Source organism: Panthera uncia, chromosome E1, assembly GCF_023721935.1.
Source record: "Panthera uncia isolate 11264 chromosome E1, Puncia_PCG_1.0, whole genome shotgun sequence".
Classification (NCBI taxonomy): domain Eukaryota; kingdom Metazoa; phylum Chordata; class Mammalia; order Carnivora; family Felidae; genus Panthera; species Panthera uncia.
Genome location: NC_064814.1, coordinates 32,675,404 through 32,696,554, shown reverse-complemented (window position 1 = coordinate 32,696,554; position 21,151 = coordinate 32,675,404). Strand labels below are relative to the sequence as shown.

The window sequence follows — 21,151 nt, the reverse complement described above, 5'->3', positions numbered from 1 at the left end:
AGGAGGGGGGAGGAGGAGGAGGGGGGAGGAGGAGGAGGGGGTGAGGAGGAGGGAGAGGAGGAGGAGGGGGAGGAGGAGGGAGAGGGGGAGGAGGACGGGAAGTCAACAACAAGAGATCCAAACCAAAAAAGAAGCAATGTGCAAAGGAAATCCAAGAGAATACCACGTTCAGATTGATGGGGGGCTCCAGAGTGATGACTCCAAGAAAGAAAACAGAATTGATAATATTTTTTTGGTGTTACCAAGTGGGAAGTGACATAGAAAAGTGTTTTACAGAGCTGGCAGAAGTGAGAGAAGAGATTGAAAAAACTATACAAATGAAAAACATGTTAATTCCAAAACAAAAAGTTAAAAAAAAAAAAAAAAAAAGGAAAACAGGGACAATATATTAATTGACTTAATAGAAAACAATACTTATACCTGTTTAGCATCCAATCCGCAGCATAAAAATTTAAAGCTGCAAGCCATCCTAGACTTATTCTAGCATCAACTTGCTGACTTTATATACACAAAAAAAGGAGTTTTGGAGATGTTAAATGACATACATCAATTATTGCCACAAATTCCAGATGTATCAGTTGTTGCTACTGAACATACTCAGCCTAGTCTACACATGGACATGGTTTTAGTAGCTGGATATATCAGCGATGCTGGCATTCTGAATTCTGGGTCTAGCTATACTTCTAAGCATGTAAAATTAGGGAGATAACAACTTCTAGATCTTAAGTTTTCTATAAAATAGAAGAATGGTACCTTCCTATATTACTTTAGTTAACACAAGGGTCAGATTAGATACTGGATTTTAAAAAACATTAAAAATAATTAAAAGTTGTTTATATTAGTAACAATTATTAGCAAACATAAGCATTATGATGTGAGGAACAGAGACATAATATCTGGTTGATACATAAGGCAAAGCAAATACCAAGGCCAACTTGTCTCTTTCCAGGCAGAGCAGATGCTCATAGCTCTTTGATTCATTTGTTTTATATTTGGTTATTTGGTTATTCTATATTCATATTTGAAAGTCTTGTTTTTAATTAAAAACCATAACTATCCTTAGTTGATTTCCACTTAATAATGCCTTTTTAAAAAGCCCATCTGTTATTAAAATATATGTTTTTCCCCCTCTAGGCTAATGGTTTTTTGGGGTCTCAGATTCCACTGAGAATAAAGCTATGAATACATTCCTCATAAAACGTGTGTATACTCAAAAATAAACTCAAAATGGATGAAAGACCTAAACGTAAGACCGGAAGCCATCAAAATCCTAGATGAGAAAACAGGCAACAACTTCTTTGACCTCGGCTACAGCAACTTTTTATTTGACATGTCACCAGAGGCAAGGGAAATAAAAGCAAAAATGAACTATTGGGACCTCATCAAGATAAAAAGCTTCTGCATGGCAAAGGAAACAATCAGCAAAACTAAAAGGCAATCGATGGAATGGAGAAGATATTTGCAAATGACGTATCAGATAAAAGGTTAGTATCCAAAATCTATAAAAACTTATCAAACTCAACACCCAAAAAACAAAACTATCCAGATAAGAAATGGGCAAAAGACATGAATACATACTTTTCCAAAGAAGACATCCACATGGTTAACAGACACATGAAAAGATGCTCAACATCACTCATTACCAGGGAAATACAAATCAAAACCACAATGAAATATCACCTCACACCTGTCAGAATGGCTAAAATTAACAACTCAGGCAACAACAGATGTCAGCGAGGATGTGGAGAAAGAGGAACCCTTTTACACTGCTGGTGGGAATGCAAACTGGTGCAGTGACTCTGGAAAACAGTATGAAGGTTCCTCAAAAAATTAAAAATACAACTACCCCACAACACAGCAATTGTACAACTAGGTATTTATCCAAAGGATACAGGTGTGCTGTTTTCAAGGAGCAGAGGCACCTCAATGTTTATAGCGGTGCTATAGACAATAGCCAAAGTATGGAAAGAGCCCAAATGTCCATTGACTGATGAATGGATAAAGAAGATATGGTGTATATCTATATCTATATCTATCTATCTCTATATATTTCTATACATATACATATACATTGGAATATTACTCGGTGATCAAAAAGAATGAAATCTTGACATTTGCAACAATGTGGATGGAACTAGAACGTATTATGCTAAGTGAAATTAGTCAGAGAAAGACAAATATCATATGACTTCACTCATATATGGAATTTAAGAAACAAAATAGATGAACACAAGGGAAGGGAAGCAAAAATAATATAAAAACAGAGAGGGAGACAAACCAGAAGAGACTCTTAAACACAAAGAACAAACTGGGGGTTGCTGGTGGGGTGCTGGGTGGGGGGAAGGGCTAACTAAAGGGGTGAGGGGCAATAAGGAAGATACTTGTTCGGATGAGTACTGGGTGTTATATGTAAGCGATGATTCGCCAAATTCTATTCCTGAAATTATTATTATACTGTATGTTAACTAACTTGGATCTAAATTAAAAAAAAAAGACTATGGGAAATATACTTGAAAGTCCAAGAATAGCAAAATTATGTTAGTAGGGAAAGGAATTAAAAAAGTGATTCAATATATATAATAATTTTCTTATGGGTCTTCATTCATGAGAGACATAGATTTTATTTGTATCATCTTATGAAAACCAGATCACATGAATAACCAAGAAATCCAGGAAGATGTTTATGAATCAATTTTGTTAGATTTTCTGTGTTTAAATATGTGCTTTTACTTAATCCACTCTCTGTAATATATAATTAACCCACAGGAAATTATAGATTCAGTATTGGTTGATTTGGGGATAACATTTACATACCTGTGTTATTTCTAATCATATTTTCAGTTTTGAGTAATGGTTTGATCATAACGTGGCTTACTTTTTATTTTTCTAAATAATCATATGTACATATATATGTATTACTTTTTAATATAAATGTTTATATTCATAATTACTATTTATTCTTACTATAAAAAAGGACTGTAAAAAACAGTTTTATTTCAAAATGTTAATTAGCCTGATTTTACATATAAACACAGACTACTAAGTTAATAAAAAAAAATGGGTGTGTACTTATGTGGGCACATGCACTTAACAAACACACAACAAGACAATTTTCCAAACAACTTCATTTCATAGGTTAATGAACAAATCTAGGAAGGAAGATGTATTTTATAGATAATCTTTCAAAAATCTCTTTTACATCCCTTTTTTTTGGGTCTATGTTGATTTCTACTGTCATTCCTAAGAAGCGACTCAGTTAACAATATTCTTAGGAATTTTCCTGCAAAGAATGAAACACCTATCTTGTAACATTAAGATATCGGTTGATATACAGCTTATGCTCAGGTGTAAAAAGGCCTCAGCCTTTCTTCCCTCTAGCTGTTAAAGGGTAAGTTTATTGTAATTGTTCTTTTCTATTTCCTTTCCTTTCCTTTCCTTTCCTTTCCTTTCCTTTCCTTTCCTTCTTTCTTTTTTTAACGTTTATTTTTGAGAGACAGAGACAGAGCGTGAGCGGGAGAGTGGCAGAAAGAGAGAGAATCCAAAGCAGGCTCCAGGCTCTGAGCTGTCAGCACACAGCCTGACACGGGGCTCGAACCCACAAACCATGAGATCATGACCTGAGCCGAAGTCAGACGCTTAACTGACTAAATCACCCAGGCACCCCTGTAATTGCCATTTCTTTTTTTTTTTTTTTTAATTTTTTTTTCAACGTTTTTTATTTATTTTTGGGACAGAGAGAGAGACAGAGCATGAACGGGGGAGGGGCAGAGAGAGAGGGAGACACAGAATCAGAAACAGGCTCCAGGCTCTGAGCCATCAGCCCAGAGCCTAACGCGGGGCTCGAACTCACGGACCGCGAGATCGTGACCTGGCTGAAGTCGGACGCTTAACTGACTGCGCCACCCAGGCGCCCCTGTAATTGCCATTTCTTAAGAGTTCCCAAATAATTTCCTCTAAACATGGTAAAATATTTTGACGTTATTCTTAAAAACTTTGGACTCATAGCCTGACCCACCTATTTGTCCCCCTTATTCAGTTAGTGGTCTGCTTGGTAATACTTAAAAACACATAATGGACAAAGAATGTTTCGGCTCCTAAACTTCATTAGCGACATCAACTTACTCTGGTTTCTGGCAAAGTGTTTCAGCTTAGTGAGTTGTCTTGTGGATTCTTTCTGTATTTCTCTATTCTAAAATCAAGATTATAATCACTTTTATGGGGCGCCTGGGTGGCGCAGTCGGTTAAGCATCCGACTTCAGCCAGGTCACAATCTCGCGGTCCGTGAGTTCGAGCCCCGCGTCAGGCTCTGGGCTGATGGCTCGGAGCCTGGAGCCTGCTTCCGATTCTGTGTCTCCCTCTCTCTCTGCCCCTCCCCCGTTCATGCTCTGTCTCTCTCTGTCCCAAAAATAAAAAAAAAAACAAAAAAAAAAACAAAAAACGTTTAATATAATCACTTTTATATTTCAGCTTTTCTAAATATTCTATCCCAAATAATGTATTATTTATTTTTATGCTGGGAGTTTTCTTCTTTAAAGTAACTATTAACAATTTCACCTTAGCCATAACTTTTTTAAGGACAATTAAAGTATTCTATTGTTTTCTCTACTGTTCTTACTTGTGCAGTCTCTGCATGTTCCAGCATTTCTTCGAATTCCTGATACTCTTCATCATCTGGTTCAGCACCTGAGAGGCGAGCTGCCCTGGCCATGAAATATGGAGGCAGCTCTCCAATTGCTGTACCGATACCCTATGTGCAAAACCAAAATACTCACATGAGATTCTGTTCTCAACATAAGAATACTAAACAGATTAAATCTATATTTTTCTACATTGCCAAAACCACATTAAGATGCATGTATTAGGGAGGAAAGCATATACTACATAATCAAGAGAACATGAGTGTGACTCTTGGCCCTAATACTGACCAATACAAAGCCAGGCGAGATAATATACACTAAACTCTTAGACAATTCCTGGTGCATGGCAGACATTAGATTAACGTTAGTTCTCTAAGCATCTCTACTTATACTCTGTGATTTCTGTCAGTTTTTTCCCTCTTTTCAAATCATTTGGTAATGAGTATTCACTAGTACAAGTTTTAGATAAAACTTTCTAGGAAATTTTCTGGTATTTAAGATGCTGTTTCAATCTGGTATTTAAGGTATTTAATCTGGTATTTAGGGTGCTGTTTTAATTTTTTTGTGTGTGCAGAGTTAAAACTTTTAACAAATAGTGGTCAGGAAGCCCCTTGAAAACTCAACATTAGGATGGATAAATTTTCACCACAGGAAAAATGTTTATTTCCTCAGGACATTGAGTGACTCATGTTTCAGTCACTTTGTGGATTCTTGTTTTTGAAGAGAATTTTTTTTTCACTCAACTTAAAACATAGGATGAAAACAAAGGTAAGAGAATCAGGAACTTGGTTTGGACTTAAATGGCTTAAATACAAGATAGATGATAATGTAAAAGGTATATGGTTTCTAGGAAAACTCTCAACTTTGAGCCATCCTTCTCTGCCTTGAGTCATAGTGAATGAAAAAGTTTTGCTAATTCTCAGAAGCAATTTTAGGTCTATTTGCTCTGTACTATGACTTTGTCAACAAATGCCTTGAAAAGAATCCCCAAGGAACATTATCAAATTCAAATATTTCATGTTCACAGTGTTATATTTCAATGTGTGGGATCAATAATCTCCGAATGAGACTGCATTATCCACATATGAAACAAGAATTCTGAAAAAGAATATACTTAAGTGTCAAAAGAAGCAGGCTATATTTAGTCAAAGAATAAAGAGAGAGAGATGAGAGGGAGGAGAGACATATACATCACGGGATATATAAATAAAACAAATCATATTTTGCTAAACAAAAAAAGTTAATGTTAGTCAACTTTGGAGAATGTTAAGAGAACCAACTTATTATTTAAAAAACAGGTAAATAAAGGGGAAAAATCCATTACTTATCCTCTCTTACCTATATGAAAGATATCTTGGGGTAACCAAATTGGTGATAAGGAGTTTTTCTTTATAAAAACATTCCAGTCAATAAGTAAAGTAAAAAAAAATGATGTAATTGGTTTACCCCCATTTTATAACCCTTAATAATGGAATTGTATAACAATGGTGATAATACCACAAAAGGAAAGACAATCAGACATTACTGTACCTCGTGATAGAAATACACAAGACTATAACATGTATTCTCGACAAAAAAATTTTTTTCAAGCCTCTCTAACTATCAACTCACAGGAAACATAGGGAACAGATAAACATATTTAAACTATACCAACTGGGATATAATTAGTAAAATCGAGACTGTGAGAAATTATATTTGACAAACAACCCAGTTTCAACAACAAATAAATATGAAAAGAAAAACAAAGAAACACCATCAGAAAAATCTGAACATTAACTAGGTAGCTGATCTGAAGAGACTATTCCTAATTTCTCTTAGGTGTGATAATGTTTTTTTAAGTCCTAAGACTGATATATTTACAGATGAAATGTGATATGTTATCTAGGATATGCCTCAAGATAGTGGAGAGCCTACAGAGGAGGTATCAGATAAAACAATATTAGCCAGGGATTAATATTAACTGAGTTTGGGTGATAATATATTAAATTAATTATATAAATCTCTGTACTTAAAAAATTTTTTTTCCCATTACAAAAAGTAGGAAGTTAATTGCAACATGTTATTCAAAACATGAACTTCTCTTAAAACCTGTTAACTCAAATGTTTAATAGTTCTGAAAGCAATCATATGATTCAAACTCATGACAAGTTTCCTTAAAGTTAAAAAGGAAGTAATAATGGACTGAAATGAAATCAAGAGCTACATACTATATTATACTTGGTTGACTATATTTATTGTTATAGTTGGATTCTGCTCATGTTTTCCCACATTAGCAAGAAACAAGAATGGTGATCATGAGTCAATATTCTGTTTTTTACACAAATAGATAAAAAGAAATACAGTTATCCAGACAGGTCCCCCAAAACACATTATATTCTAGACACAAAAGTTTATTTAGTTATCTCAAATTAGGCACTGCAGTCCCATAATTTCATGATTCTTACAAAATAATTTTATAATTCTTGCAAAATCAAAACAAAAAACCAAAACAGAAGTGTGGAACACTAAAAACTGTCAGCCTAGGCTTAATTAAGGGGAAGAAATAACTGGTTTCCTTATTGCAAAAGAAAGAGACAAGTAGTTTTTAGTCAAGCAATAATTCAGAAAGCTCTTCTAAAAACCATCTGCTCCATATCAATTGATTACCTTGAAGACCCTGCTTCTTGAATTGGAGAAGATTTTAACATGCACAAAATATGCAAAACCAAGAGGGAAATATCTTCCTGGAGTATCAATTATATTCAAAGAATTAGGGGAGGAGGAAAATCCTGAATGTTCATGCTTTTAAAAAGTTTTGTCAAGTGGATTCACAAGCAAATCAGTATTTTGCTTTTCACTGATGGGAATCATAAGTTTAATAGTAAAAATATGGAGAGCAGAAAATTTTACATATGCTGATTCTCAGATATTATGGTAGTTTTGTATTATCTATGTGTTAATAATTTTTTTAAACAAAATGATTTTTCTATTACATATTCCAATTACAAACATAAATCAGAGGTTAAAAGCAGAAGTTAGGAGGGTAAGCTTGAAACCACTGAGAAATGCAGGGTTCTTACAGAAAACAATTATACCAATTCTAGTAAAATTTTCAAGACTGTTTTGCACATAGAGAAAATTTGCTTCCAGTTTCCCTTGAGGTCAGTTTTCAAATGGCTGTAAGAAGGAATGAAGTTCGGGGCGCCTGGGTGGCTCAGTCGGTTAAGCGTCCGACTTCAGCTCAGGTCACGATCTCACACTCCGTGAGTTCGAGCCCCGCGTCGGGCTCTGGGCCGATGGCTCAGAGCCTGGAGCCTGCTTCCAATTCTGTGTCTCCCTCTCTCTCTGGCCCTCCCCCATTCATGCTCTGTCTCTCTCTGTCTCAAAAATAAATAAGTGTTAAAAAAAAATTAAAAAAATAAAATAAAAAAATAAAAAAAATAAAAAAAAAAAAAGGAATGAAGTTCTGACACATGCTACAACATGGATGAAACTTGAAAACCTTATGCCAAGCAAAATAAGCCAGACATAGAAAAACAAGTATTATATGATTCCATTTAGATGGGGTATCTAGAATTGACACAATCAAAGAAGAAGAAAATAGAAAAGACTCTGGAGTTATTGTTTTAATGGGTACATATTTCTGTTTGGGATGACAAAATGTTCTGGCAATGATGACACAACATTGTGAATATACTTAAGGCCAATAAACTGTGTACTTAAAAACGGTTAAAATGGTAAAACTTTCCTTATATATATTTTACCACAATAATCACCCCCTAACCATGAACTTAACAAATACATGACCTTAAAAGGTGATGCTCTCTATCTAAAAGTCAACACACATGCTCTCGCCCCTGCCCTGCTGTCCCACTTTACAAATCTTTATTCTTAGATCTCAACCAAAACACTGCTTCTTCATGGAAATCTTCCTTGAATCATAAACTAGGGAAAATGTCTGTGTTATACAGATTTCTCCTTCATATTTATACGGTTTTTCCATGATATTTATTTATGCATTTTTTCCATGATAATTATTTCCCTCACTGGAACGTAAAGTTCCAATGAGACTGTTCAGTTTTGCTCACTCTGAATCTCTGGTGCTTGGATGCATAATAACTATTATTGGAATTCATGAGTGAAATGAAAATTTGTGAAGCTTTGCACTGGTGACACAAATTATGGAAGATCAAAAGATTCAAACTGAAAAAAAGTAACTAATGATCAACAATATCAAACAATTCATGGGGCACCTGGGTGGCTCAGTTGGTTAAGTGTCCGACTTCAGCTCAGGTCATGATCTCACGGTCCATGAGTTCGAGCCCCATGTCAGGCTCTGTGCTAACAGCTCAGAGCCTGGAGCCTGCTTCAGATTCTGTGTCTCCCTCTCTCTCTCTCTCTCTGCCCCTCCCCCCTTCATGCTCTGTCTCTGTCTCAAAAATAAATAAACATTAAGAAAAAAATTAAAAAAAAAACACACAAAAAAACCCAATTCACTTCAGCGTGCTCCAAAGACCTACATAAACAAGCTGAAATTAAGAGCAACCCTGGTCTTTTTTTTTTTTTTTTAACGTTTATTTATTATTGAGAGACAGAGAGAGACAGAGTATGAGCGTGGGAGGGGCAGAGAGAGGAGGAGACACAGAATCCAGAATCCGAAGCAGGCTCCAGGCTCTGAGCTGTCAGCACAGAGCCCGACACGGCGCTCGAACTCATGAATGTGAGATCATGACCTGAACTGAAGTCGGACGCTCAACTGACTGAGCCACCCAGGCGCCCCCAACCCTGGTCTTTATCCTATAATTGGATGTACTCCACATTTTAATTATTTTACTGATTCACTACATTTGTAATGATAGCAACGTCTGTAAAGACATACTACTTTGCAAAGTACAAACTGGATAAAAATGTCAAATAAGATATGAGTTTGTTTTTCAGTTTTCTTTAATGTTTATTATTTTTGAGAGAGACAGAAACAGAGAGACAGAGAATGAGAGGGAGAGGGGTAGAAAGAGAGGGAGACAGAATCCAAAGCATCAAATAAGATGTGAGTTGTTTTTTTTTTTTTTAACGTTTATTTATTTTTGAGACAGAGAGAGACAAAGCATGAACAGGGGAGGGGCAGAGAGAGAGGGAGACACAGAATCGGAAGCAGGCTCCAGGCTCTGAGCCATCAGCCCAGAGCCCAACGCGGGGCTCGAACTCACAGACTCACAGACCGTGAGATCGTGACCTGAGCTGAAGTCGGACGCTTAACCGACTGAGCCACCCAGGCGCCCCAAGATGTGAGTTTTTAATCAAGCAAGACATTCTTTTGAACAGAACAAAACATATGGATGTGAACACAAACGAAAGGGTAAACTCATCTATGAAAGGGTAAACTACAAATCAAGGCTGACACACTCTATACCAAGGTTTCTCAACCTCAGCAGTATGGACATTTTATGACTGTATCCCATTTAACCATTTTAAAATATAAAACTAAGTGGCATTAACTGCATTCACAATGTTGTGCAACCACCATCACTATCTATTTCCAGTATTTTTCATCACCCAAATGGAAATACTGCACCCATTAAGCATTAACTTTCTCATCCCACACAACGCTGGTAACTTCAAAGGTACTTCTTATCTCTATGAATTTGACTCTTCTATTTTATTTTTATGTATACTTTTTTTAAAGTTTATTTATTTTGAGAGAGAGAGAAAGAGTGTGTGTGTGAGTGCGGGGGGGGGGGAGGGCTGAGAGGGAAAGAGAGAATCCTAAGCAAGCCTAGATTGTCACAGTGGAGCCCAACATGGGACTCAATCCCACCAACTGTGAGATCATGACCTGAGACAAAATCAGAGTTGAACACTTAACTGACTGAGCCGCTCAGGTGCCCCCAATTTGACTCTTCTGGACAATTCACATAAGTGCAATCATATAGTATCTGTCTTTCTAGTAATGGCTTATTTCATTTAACATAATGTTTTTGAGGTTCATACTGTAGTACTATTCAGAACTTCATTCCTTTTTATGGATGAATAATATTCCATTATACGTATATACTACATTTTATCCATGTATCTGTTGTGGGACACTGGGTTGTTTCCACCTTTCTGAAAATGTGGAGGGGTGCCTGGGTGGCTCAGTTAGTTAACCGCCCAGTACTTGATTTCAGCTCAGCTCATAATCTCATGGTGAGAGTAAGCCAGTGTTGGGCTCTGCATGGACAGTGTGGAGCCTACTTGGGATTCCCCCCCTGCCCTGCCCCTCCTGTGCTCTCTGTCTCAAAATAAATAAACATTTAAAAAATTAAAAAAAAAAAAAAAAAAAAAAGAAAATGTGGATAATATTACTGAGGAATGAAGTACAAGTATCTGTACTTATACCTGAGTCCCAGTTTTCAGTTCTTGTGGGTATTTATGTAGGAGTGGAATTAGAGGAGGGTCATATGGTAATTCTAAATTTAGGTTTTTGAGAATCCACCAAACTCTTTTCCCTAGCAGCTAAATTACTTTACATTCCCAACAGTCTACAAGAGTTCCAATTTCTCCATATCCTGATACTTGTTTTCTTTTTTAAAAAATAATAGCAAAGGGGTATTTCCTTGTGGTTTGAATTTGCACTTCCCCAATGACTAAATGATGCTGAGAATCTGTGCACTTATTGGCCATTAGTGTATCTTCTTTGGAGAAAAGTCTATTCAAGTCCTTTGCCCATTTTTAAAATTGGGTTGTTAAGTTGTAGAAGTTCTTCAAACATTCTGGATATTAAACCTTTATCAGATATATGATTTGTGAACATCCCCTTGCATTCTGTGGGTTATCTTTTCACTCTCTTGATAATGTTTTTTTTTTTTTTTTTTTTTTGACATAAAAGAGGTTTTTATTTTAGTGAAGTTCAACTTACCTATTACTTTTTCTTGTTGTCTATGTTTTTGGGGTGTCATATTTAAGAAACCATTGCCAAATCCAACACCATGCAGATTGTCTCTACATCTTCCTCTAAGAGTTGTACAGTTTTAGTTCGTAAGCTTAAGTCCCTGATGCATTTTGAGTTAATTTTTACAGAAGGTAAGGGTCCAAATCCATTATTCTGAATGTGTATATGGTTTTCCCAGCACCTTTTGTTGAAAGGACTATCCATATAAATATTGAGAACAATAGGAACCAATTTAAATGTAACTTGATATGCGCTCCACTTTATATGTGACAAAAGACAATTTCAAAAAAGGAAATATGAAGAGCACTCAGCCAATTAACTAGGATTAATCAACATTCTTGTACTATGTGCAAAACCTTATACTGACTGCTGTGAGGGTAATAAATTTAAGGTACAGTTTATATTTTTTAGGAGCTTAAAATTTATTTGGGAAAGTAAGCCACTACACTAGTCTAGTTAACTAATTTAAGGCATGCATGGAGCTAGGCCAAATGAACACTTCAAACAATATGAACTATGGGAGTTGGAGGAGGCAGTTATCACTGCCAGCTGCGATGGAAGTTTTTCTTTGTTGGCATTAGTGTTAATCCAGCCATGTAAATCATTTGTGAAGGAACTAAAGCAAAACAGAAAACCGAATCCATATACATGGTCTCTTTCTAGCACGTTCCAAGTATCTTCTGTTATTTTAATAATAATTTTTCATCAAAAGACTAATGTGGTCAAATTTATAAAACATATGCAACTAGTACAATGAATTTTGTTTCCAGTGCTTATAAAAGAGTAACAGGAAATACGACAATTTTTCCTGCCTTTCATATTCAACAAATTCAAAATATGGCATTTCCCTTACAATTCTTTTAAAACACAACATACTAGGCTATAGTATATATAACTGACAAATAAGTTATATTAAAAACGAAGACGATCGTATGAAACACACACACACACAGACAATACAGTTGTTAACCTTTAAATAAGTGTATTTGAAAACTTTCCCTCTTCCATGGGTATGGCATTCATGTTCATTTTAGTCAAGATTTTTAACTGATCTGTTCCATATGTTTTATTTTATAAGACACTGTTAGGGGAAAAAAGTTACAGAGAACCTATAACTTAATGAATCCAAATGACAAAAAATGTTCAAAGAGTAACAGAAAGTCTTTAGCAAATGAACTATTCCTCAATGATACATATTTGAATGAATATAGGCATATAGAAAAAAAAAGAATACTTTGTATGGATTAAAATAATCTGTCACTGGATATATAGTACAAAAGCTTCCCAAAATACACTTAAGCAAACCATAAAAAGAATAATTGGTACAACTGAAAGCAAGATCACCATATACAACCATATAGTCTGATACCCTCACTACAGTAAAGCTTGGTCTATTAAAAAAATATCTGACCTTACTTCAGTATTACTAACAACTCAGAAAATGAAATAAGCCCTCTAAGAATAAACACAGAGTATCTGAATCTAGGAGAGAGACCTACAACATTTACCAATCTGGGACTGAAAATACAACCACTTGCTATGTGTTTATCAAATATCTCACATTGGTAAAATTTTGCAAAGTAGTATAGTTGTATCATCTATCCTCCATTTCTCCTCTTGCTGTCTACATGGCATCCACTGCTTTGTTGTACCTATGGCTTCATGCCTTACTCTGAATGTCATTCATGAATGGGGAAGCTCTAAAGGGTTTCTCTTACTTGGAAGCAGATAACTGGTGACTTCATGAATTAATTGTTTATTGACTTGCTATGTGGATATACATTTGGATTAAATTTTCAATGAGGTACAACAAAGTATCAAAATAGTGAGGTTAATTTTAGACAAATATGAAAATGGACATCTTACCCACATGCAGGCCTCAATCCTAACTTTTGAGATGATGCTCCACAAAGAAATGGTTCCTTCAATGCTCTCTTCATCTGGACAAATAATTTGATCAGGATAAGGTGGTTCAGGGAAATTAACTGAATTGCATTCATAAGCAGCTAATGTAACTGAAGCTATATGTGGACCCTATGAAACAAATATGAGAAACCTCTGATGAGAAATATTAATGAAAAAGGAATTACCAATCAATACACATGTCATTTTAACAGTACCTTAATTACTATACATAAATAGAAAAATCTTAGCTTCTAGAGAATAAGAATCTAACTACCTATTTCAAGTTGCAGTTGGTAATTTGAAAAACTAATCCTTAATCTCTTCCCAGCTTGTTTTTTTAATTCAGATTTATTGAAGTATAATTTACATATAATAGTATATAGGTATATAGTTCATTGAGTTTTGACAAATATATTGAACTGTATAAGTACAACCAACCAAGATATAGAACACTTCCATCACTACAAAAAGTTCCCTGGTGTCTTTTTATAGTCAATCTCCTCCAACACCATATGATTTCTGGCTTTATTTGATTTTATTCATCTATATTCTCATTTGTAAGAATGTTATACCCTTTGATAAAAAATTCCTGTGCCCTATCCCTTTAGGCATGATTCGAGAATACCACTTTTCTGTCCTTACTTAAAAACAGTTGGTGAAGTAACTACCTCACTTATCTTTCCCAAAGATAAGAGGTCCTAAAACAAAATAAAACTGTGGAACAAATATCAGTAAGTTTTTCTTTTAAAGCAGTATTTTCTATGGAAGATTTTGTGTTGCTTTGTACCTTTATTTTAAAATATTAAAAATTAAGGGCACCTGGGTGGCTCAGTCGGTTGAGCATCCAACTTCGGCTAAGGTCATGATCTTGCAGTTTGTAAGTCCGAGGCCCACATTGGGCTCACTGCTGTCCGCCTGTCAGTGCAGAGCCCGCTTCAGATCCTCTGTCCCCCTTTCTCTGCCCCTCCCCTGCTTGTGCTCTCCCAAAAAATAAATATAAAAAACAATAAACTAAAATATTACAAATTAATAATAATCACATAGGTTAAAATGGATTAATATTAGATGTGTGATAAAGGCTTAATAAACACAATGGTTCCCAAGTGCACATGCATGCCAAGGTGAGGGGTCTGTAGAAGAACCAACTAGGGAATTTGTTAAATATACAAATTCCTGGGTTCCCTAAAATAGATTTATTCAATAGGTGGGGATAGGAACCTGTATGTTTTAAATGAGTTTATTTAGAATTTCAAATAAGTTAGGTTCTCTAATAGGCTAGGTTTAGGAACCACTGGGATAACAGTAAATTAAGGGTCAGGAATGAAACCTTTTTTTTTTTTTTAACGTTTATTTTATTTTGAGAGAGACAGAGACAGAGAGAGAATCCCAAGCAGGCTCTGTGTTAGCAGAGTGGGGCTCGAACCCACAAATCATGAGATCATGACCTGAGCCAAAACCAAGAGCCAGATGCTTAACCGACTGAACCACTCAGGCGCCCCAGGAATTAAACAACCTTAGACAAAGTCACTTAACTTTTTTTCTGGGCCTCAGTTTACTCTTCTGCAAAGCAAAAAAATTAAGACTCATAGTTTTATTCAGCTCCAAAATAAAAAACTCCAAATATAATCAAATATGTGAATTAAAATCTAACAATAATTTCCAAAGTTCTCATGAGGTATCAGAGCTAAACACTGGACATCCTCAACACGTTTCTTTAACATACAAGCTGTAAATATTTACTTTAAAGCATACTGTAGACCTAGTGGCTATAAGCATAACTTCTAGAGCCACATGTTCTGGTTCAGGTTCTGGACTCTGTAACTTACCTTCTGAGTCTTGCTCTCCTAATCTATAAAATGGAAATAATCAAATACCTTCAGAACCTACATTCTGGGGATACCATAAAATTTAAATCAGTCAACTTATATAAAGTACCCAGCTTAGAATAAACCCTCAAAATGTACTAGCCATTAGTTATTATGAAGAAAAATACTGTATTTGTAGAATAAAATTTTGTAGAATAGCAAATAAAAATATAGTAAAAATTTTTGTTATACAATATTATGTTTTAGATAATATAATATTAAATTGTATGCATTAATATATTAAAATATATATATAATTTTATCCTCTCTAGCTCTATACACATACACACATACAGTAAGTGGTCTCGGTATACAAGAGGTTTTTTTTTAAATTTCTTTTCTTAAAGTTTACTTGTTTTGAGAGTGAGAAAGAGAGAGAGAGAGAGAGAGTCAGGTGGTGGGGGGGAGGAGCAGAGGGAGAAGGAGAAAGAGACTCCTAAGCAGGCTCCATGTTCGGTGCAGGGCCCAACGTGGGGCTTGATCTTACCACCACGAGATCACGACCTGAGCCTATATCAAAAGTCCGACGCTTAACCGATTGAGCCACCCAGAGGCCCTGAGAGCCTTTTTAAATCATAAGGTAAAAAAATTAGTGGTTCAAAGACAAAAGTGCACAGATGCAACAATGAAAATAAAACATTAAGGAACTATTGCTATTAAGATAAAAGGTGATTTAAAACAAAACTTTTTGTTGTAAGTTAATACGAAAAATATATTCATAAATCTAAGCTACATTTCTCCCTATATGCAACTGGCGTTATGTGTTCAAAGAAAATCTAAAAAATGTAGTTCTGCATGTAGCACTGAATCAATTATTACTTTTTTTCTGGACCAAAAAAATCTATGTGAATTTTTAGCCTCTTCATCTTTCTCTTGAGTTTTAATTCACAGAAATTCATAAAGAGTAATATTTACATTAAAAGAATAATTACGTAAATGCTTTTGAGTAGTCACATTTTCCTTCAAAGTTATTAACCATGAAATCCACAATTGCTTCTTTGAATATTATATGCATAAAAGATTTCACAGTTGAGGGGAAAAAGAATTATTTTGTGATTCTTAAAAAAAAAAGTTTAAAGTTTGTGGAATTCAGAATAATTGAATAATTAGTGAAAAATTTCTTACTCTACACATATAGCTAAGTATCAGATGTAATTAAAAAAACAAACAAAAAACGTTGTAACTTCAACCTATAATGTATGAAACGCAAAAGAAAAATGTGATACCAGTAAGTAAAATAGAAGAAATTCAAGAGTTTGCCCATGATACCCCACAAACTGTCCCTATAATATACAGTACAGTCTACTTCTCAACTCTAGAAATGAACTCTAAGTGAACAAAATTAAACTGCCCTGGATACTAAATAATAATATTTCTGGGATGTACAGGAAAGAAAAACCTACATTTCTATTCTAGAAATATAAAATATGTACTTCAACAGATCAAACACATTATCCAACAAGATAAAAGACTTATTCATAGTTTCAATTTTAAGTAATTCTAAAAAGGGAAAATTTCAGCAATCTGATGAGAATTTTTTCCCTAAAGAAAGGACGGTTCATTCACACAACTAAACTGATATATACTTTCCATAACCACACTAATAAGTCATGATTACTCAGCCTTTGAGGCAGATGTGGTTCCCAGCAAAACGGACACAAATAACTCAGCTTCTTGTCCTTTGTTCATTCTCAAGAGCCCGTTTAGTCTGTACCTTGACATTTTAGTTTAAACTACGTTAATTATAGGAAACTTCACAAATTCTTTTCAACAATATAGGCTGATGGTTCCTAAATATAATTGAGTTGAATGAAATAAATATTAGTTTACATGAAAAATCCAAACACCAAGACTAAAAAATTGTTTTGATTTAAATATTTTTAAAGGTTACACATATTCAAATTAACTTTTATTTTCTACAACCTACAAGTCCTACTGCACTATATCATATATTAAATGTCTTAACTATGCTAAATGAAAAACCAAGGGATAAAGACAAACAGCTATAGTGTAAGCAGAAAACACTATCTGGACAGAACCACCATGAAACATATAAAACCCAACAATGTACTGAGCAGGAGGTTACAGCTGTCCTGAGAGCATTTAGATATTGATATGTATGGATTAGAGATCCTGGCCTTTGGTTGGGGGTTTTCTGTCTCAGATCATGAAGTGGTACGGACTTTTACACCTACAGTAAACTAAAAGACTGGACAAAACACATGGAACAATTCTTTTCAGGCATTGTACCATAGGCAGTCTATGATTTCTGACTGCTGATAGAAGGAATACAAATGAGGAAACGTTTCCTATGATGGCTGTGGCTTTTCATTTGTAGACACATTCCATGTCTATAGCAAAATCCAAAGAGAAAGAGCCCAAGCAAAGCATGGTGGTCTTGGGGTGCCTGGCTGGCTCAGTCTGAAGAGCGTGTAACTCAGGGTTGTGAATTTGAGCCCCACGGTGGGTGTAGAAATTACTAAAAATAATAAAATTTTTAAAAAACAGCATGGTGGTCTTGCTGAGTTGAGAAGTAAATCTGAGTTCAGGGAGCCTGAGTAGTTGAAATCTGTGGGACAGAATGATAATAAAGAGAAAGAACTCTAGAAACATGCACAGGGTCCTCTTGAGACTTTGATATACAAAGCTGCATTGCAGGCTAGGGTGAGATTCCATTAGGCTAGGCAAAGAACAAGTGGTGGGAAAACAACTTACACCAGTTGTAAGATAAACAATTCCTAGAGTTCACAAGGACTAGGAAACACCTGCAGTTCAACCAGCTAGAGTGCAGAGACTCGGCATTCAGGGAAGACCCTAAAAGGAGCCTAGAGTAACAGTTACTCCAGATAGGCCATAAAATGTTTTTTTTTTTTAAAAAACCTTAAACAGATCAAGTTGATGACAGGTAACTTGACTGCCCACCAAAACAGAAAACTGATGTTCTGCAAAGAAAGACAACAAATCCATACAATAAACAATTTTAATACTACATGTCCAGCATCTAATAAGAAACAACTAGATCTGTGAAGAACGAAAATATGACACAGAAGAAACATTAGTCAACAGAAACAGAAATGTCAGAGATAATGGAAATAGGAGACAAGAACCTAAAAACAGTAAATATAAGTAAGTTTAAGGATTTAAGCAGCAGTTGGCAAACTTCAAATTACAGACCAAATTTGGCCCATGCTAGTTTTATAAAGAAAGTTTCAAAGAATATAGCCATGTCCATTCACTTACATATCGTCTCTGGCTAATTCTGTGCTACAAGAGCAAAAGTGAATAACTCTGAAAGACTCTACAGTTCCACAAAATCTAAAATATTTATTATGTGATCCTTTGCAAAAAAAGTTTGCTGATACCTGGAAAACATAGGGGTGGCTCAGCTGGTTAAGGCTGGTTTTGGCTCAGGTCATAATCCCACAGTTTTGTGGGTTGGAGCCCCATGTAGGGCTCTGCACTGACAGTGCAAAGCCTGCCTGAGATTCTCTCTCTCCCTCTGCCCCTCCCTCACATACACTGTCTCTGTCTCCCTCAAAATAATAAACTTAAAAAAAAAAAAAAAAGGAAAACACAAACATGAGGAAAGAAATGGAAAGTATAAAAAATGGAACTTGTAGAGCTGAAGATAATATCTGAATGGAAAAATTCATTGGCTAGATTATCAACAGATTAGACAGACACCACAGAAGAAAATATTAGAGAACTTGAAGTCAGGGCAATAGAAAGCATCCAAACTAAAGGATACAGAGGGTAAAGACTATGAAAGAAATAAACCACAGTGACCTGTGGAATAATACCAACTAGTCTAGTATACATGTAATTGGAATCCCAGAAAGAGAGGAGAAGGTGTGTGTTGGTGGGAAGGAGTGTGTGCAGAAAAATACTTGAAGAAATAGTAGCCAAGTATTTAAGGTTTGATGAAAAATATCAATCCATCAACTCACAGATCTAAGAAATTCAACAAACCTCAGGACAAATACAGAGAAAACACTTAAATCACTGAAAATCAGCACAATCATAATCTAATCAAATTGCTATTAACTCAATAATGAAAAAAAATCTCAAAAGCAATTGGAGGGGTAAAGATAAATTATCTACGGGGAAATATAGATAATACTTCTCATCAGAATAATGCAATCCAAAGACAATGGAATTACTTCTCTGAAGAGCTGAAAGAAAAAAAAAAATCTAGAATCCAGGGAAAATATGTTCCAAAATAAAAATAACATAAAAATATTTTCAGATAAACCAAAGCCAAAAAAATCTGTTGTACCAGATCTGGACTATAACAAATATTAAAGGAAGTTCTTAGATAGAAGAAAAGTGATACCAGATGAAATCTTAATGTATACAAAGTAATAAAGAGTACTACAAATATAAAAGATCTTTCCTCCTCATTAAAAATCTTTTCAAAAATAACTAGTTGTCTGAAGTAAAAACTATAGCACATATAGAAGTAAAATATATGACAACAACAGCATACATTATGGGAGGGAGAAAAATGGAATATACCATTGCAGAGCAGTTAAATTATATATATATTTTTAAAATGTTCCATCCAAAAAAAGATAGGAAAAGAACACAAAATAGGTGGGACAAAATAAAAAATAGGTGGGACAAACAGCTTGAGGGTACACTTAAATCCAACCACACTGATAACTACATTAATTATAAACTGACCAAACATACAAATGAAAAGACAGAGAGCGTCAGACTGGATTAAAGACATGCCATCTATAAGAATCCCATTTTATTTTTCTTTGAAGTTTATTTTTATTTATTTTTGAGAGAGCATGCATGAGCAGGGGAAGAGCAGAGCGAGAGGGAGAGAAAGACTCCCAGGCAGGTACTGTGCTGTCAGTGCAGAGCCTGATGCAGGGCTCGATCCCATAAACCGTCAGATCATGACTTGAGCCAAAATCAAGAGTTAGACACTTACCCAACTGAGCCACCCAGGTGCTCCAAGAAGCCCATTTTATTTTATTTTTTTACAAAAATTAAAAAAAAAATTTTTGGGGGGGCGCCTGGGTGGCTCAGTCGGTTAAGCGGCCGACTTCAGCTCAGGTCATGATCTCACGATCCGTGAGTTCGAGCCCCATGTCGGGCTCTGTGTTGACAGCTCAGAGCCTGAAGCCTGTTTCAGATTCTGTGTCTCCCTCTCTCTGACCCTCCCCCGTTCATACTCTGTCTCTCTCTGTCTCAAAAATAAATAAACGTTAAAAAAAAAATTAAAAAAAAAAATTTTTTTTAACGTTCATTTATTTTTGAAAGAAAGAGAGCGTGCGAGCAGGGGAGGGACAGAGAGGGAGACACAGAATCTGAAGCAGGCTCCAGGCTCTGAGCTGTCAACAGAGCCCGACACGGGGCTCAAGCCCATGAACTGTGAGATCATGACCTCAGCCGAAGTCAGACGCTTAACCAACTGAGCCACCCAGGTACCCCCCAGGAAGTCCATTTTAAACATCAAGACCCAAAAGTAAAAATAAAGGGATAAAAACATATAGCCCATTTTGAAATAATCATAAAAAATATGGAGTGGCTATATTAATATCAGATAAAGTAGGATTGACTATAGGGAGTATTACTAAAGATGAATAAGGACATTTCAAAATGATAAAAGCGCTAATTCTAGAAAAGACACATCAATGCTAAATATGTAGGCACTTAACTACAGTGTAAAATACATAAAGCAAAAACTGACAGAACTGAAAGGACAAATAAATATCCACAATTACAGCTGAAAATTTCAACAACCTTCTCTTATGAGTTGACAGAACAATTAAATTGACAACCAGTATGGATACAGAAGACCTGAACAATATGGAACACTCCAC

At 35.3% G+C, this 21,151-nt stretch overlaps 1 protein-coding gene across 2 annotated transcripts in view; it reads right to left on the bottom strand.

The window, feature by feature from the left end:
* The window catches only part of VMP1 (vacuole membrane protein 1), a 133,406-nt gene that overhangs the window by 62,401 nt on the left and 49,854 nt on the right, over nucleotides 1-21,151 (bottom strand). The window contains exons 6-7 of one of the 2 annotated variants that reach the window (XM_049637791.1): nucleotides 13,411-13,578; nucleotides 4,616-4,747 (exon numbers count right to left, since the gene is read on the bottom strand). In XM_049637791.1, the coding sequence (XP_049493748.1) occupies nucleotides 4,616-4,747; nucleotides 13,411-13,578 (300 nt within the window). The remainder of the gene's footprint in view (nucleotides 1-4,615; nucleotides 4,748-13,410; nucleotides 13,579-21,151) is intronic. The other variant, XM_049637792.1, reaches the window with a different exon arrangement.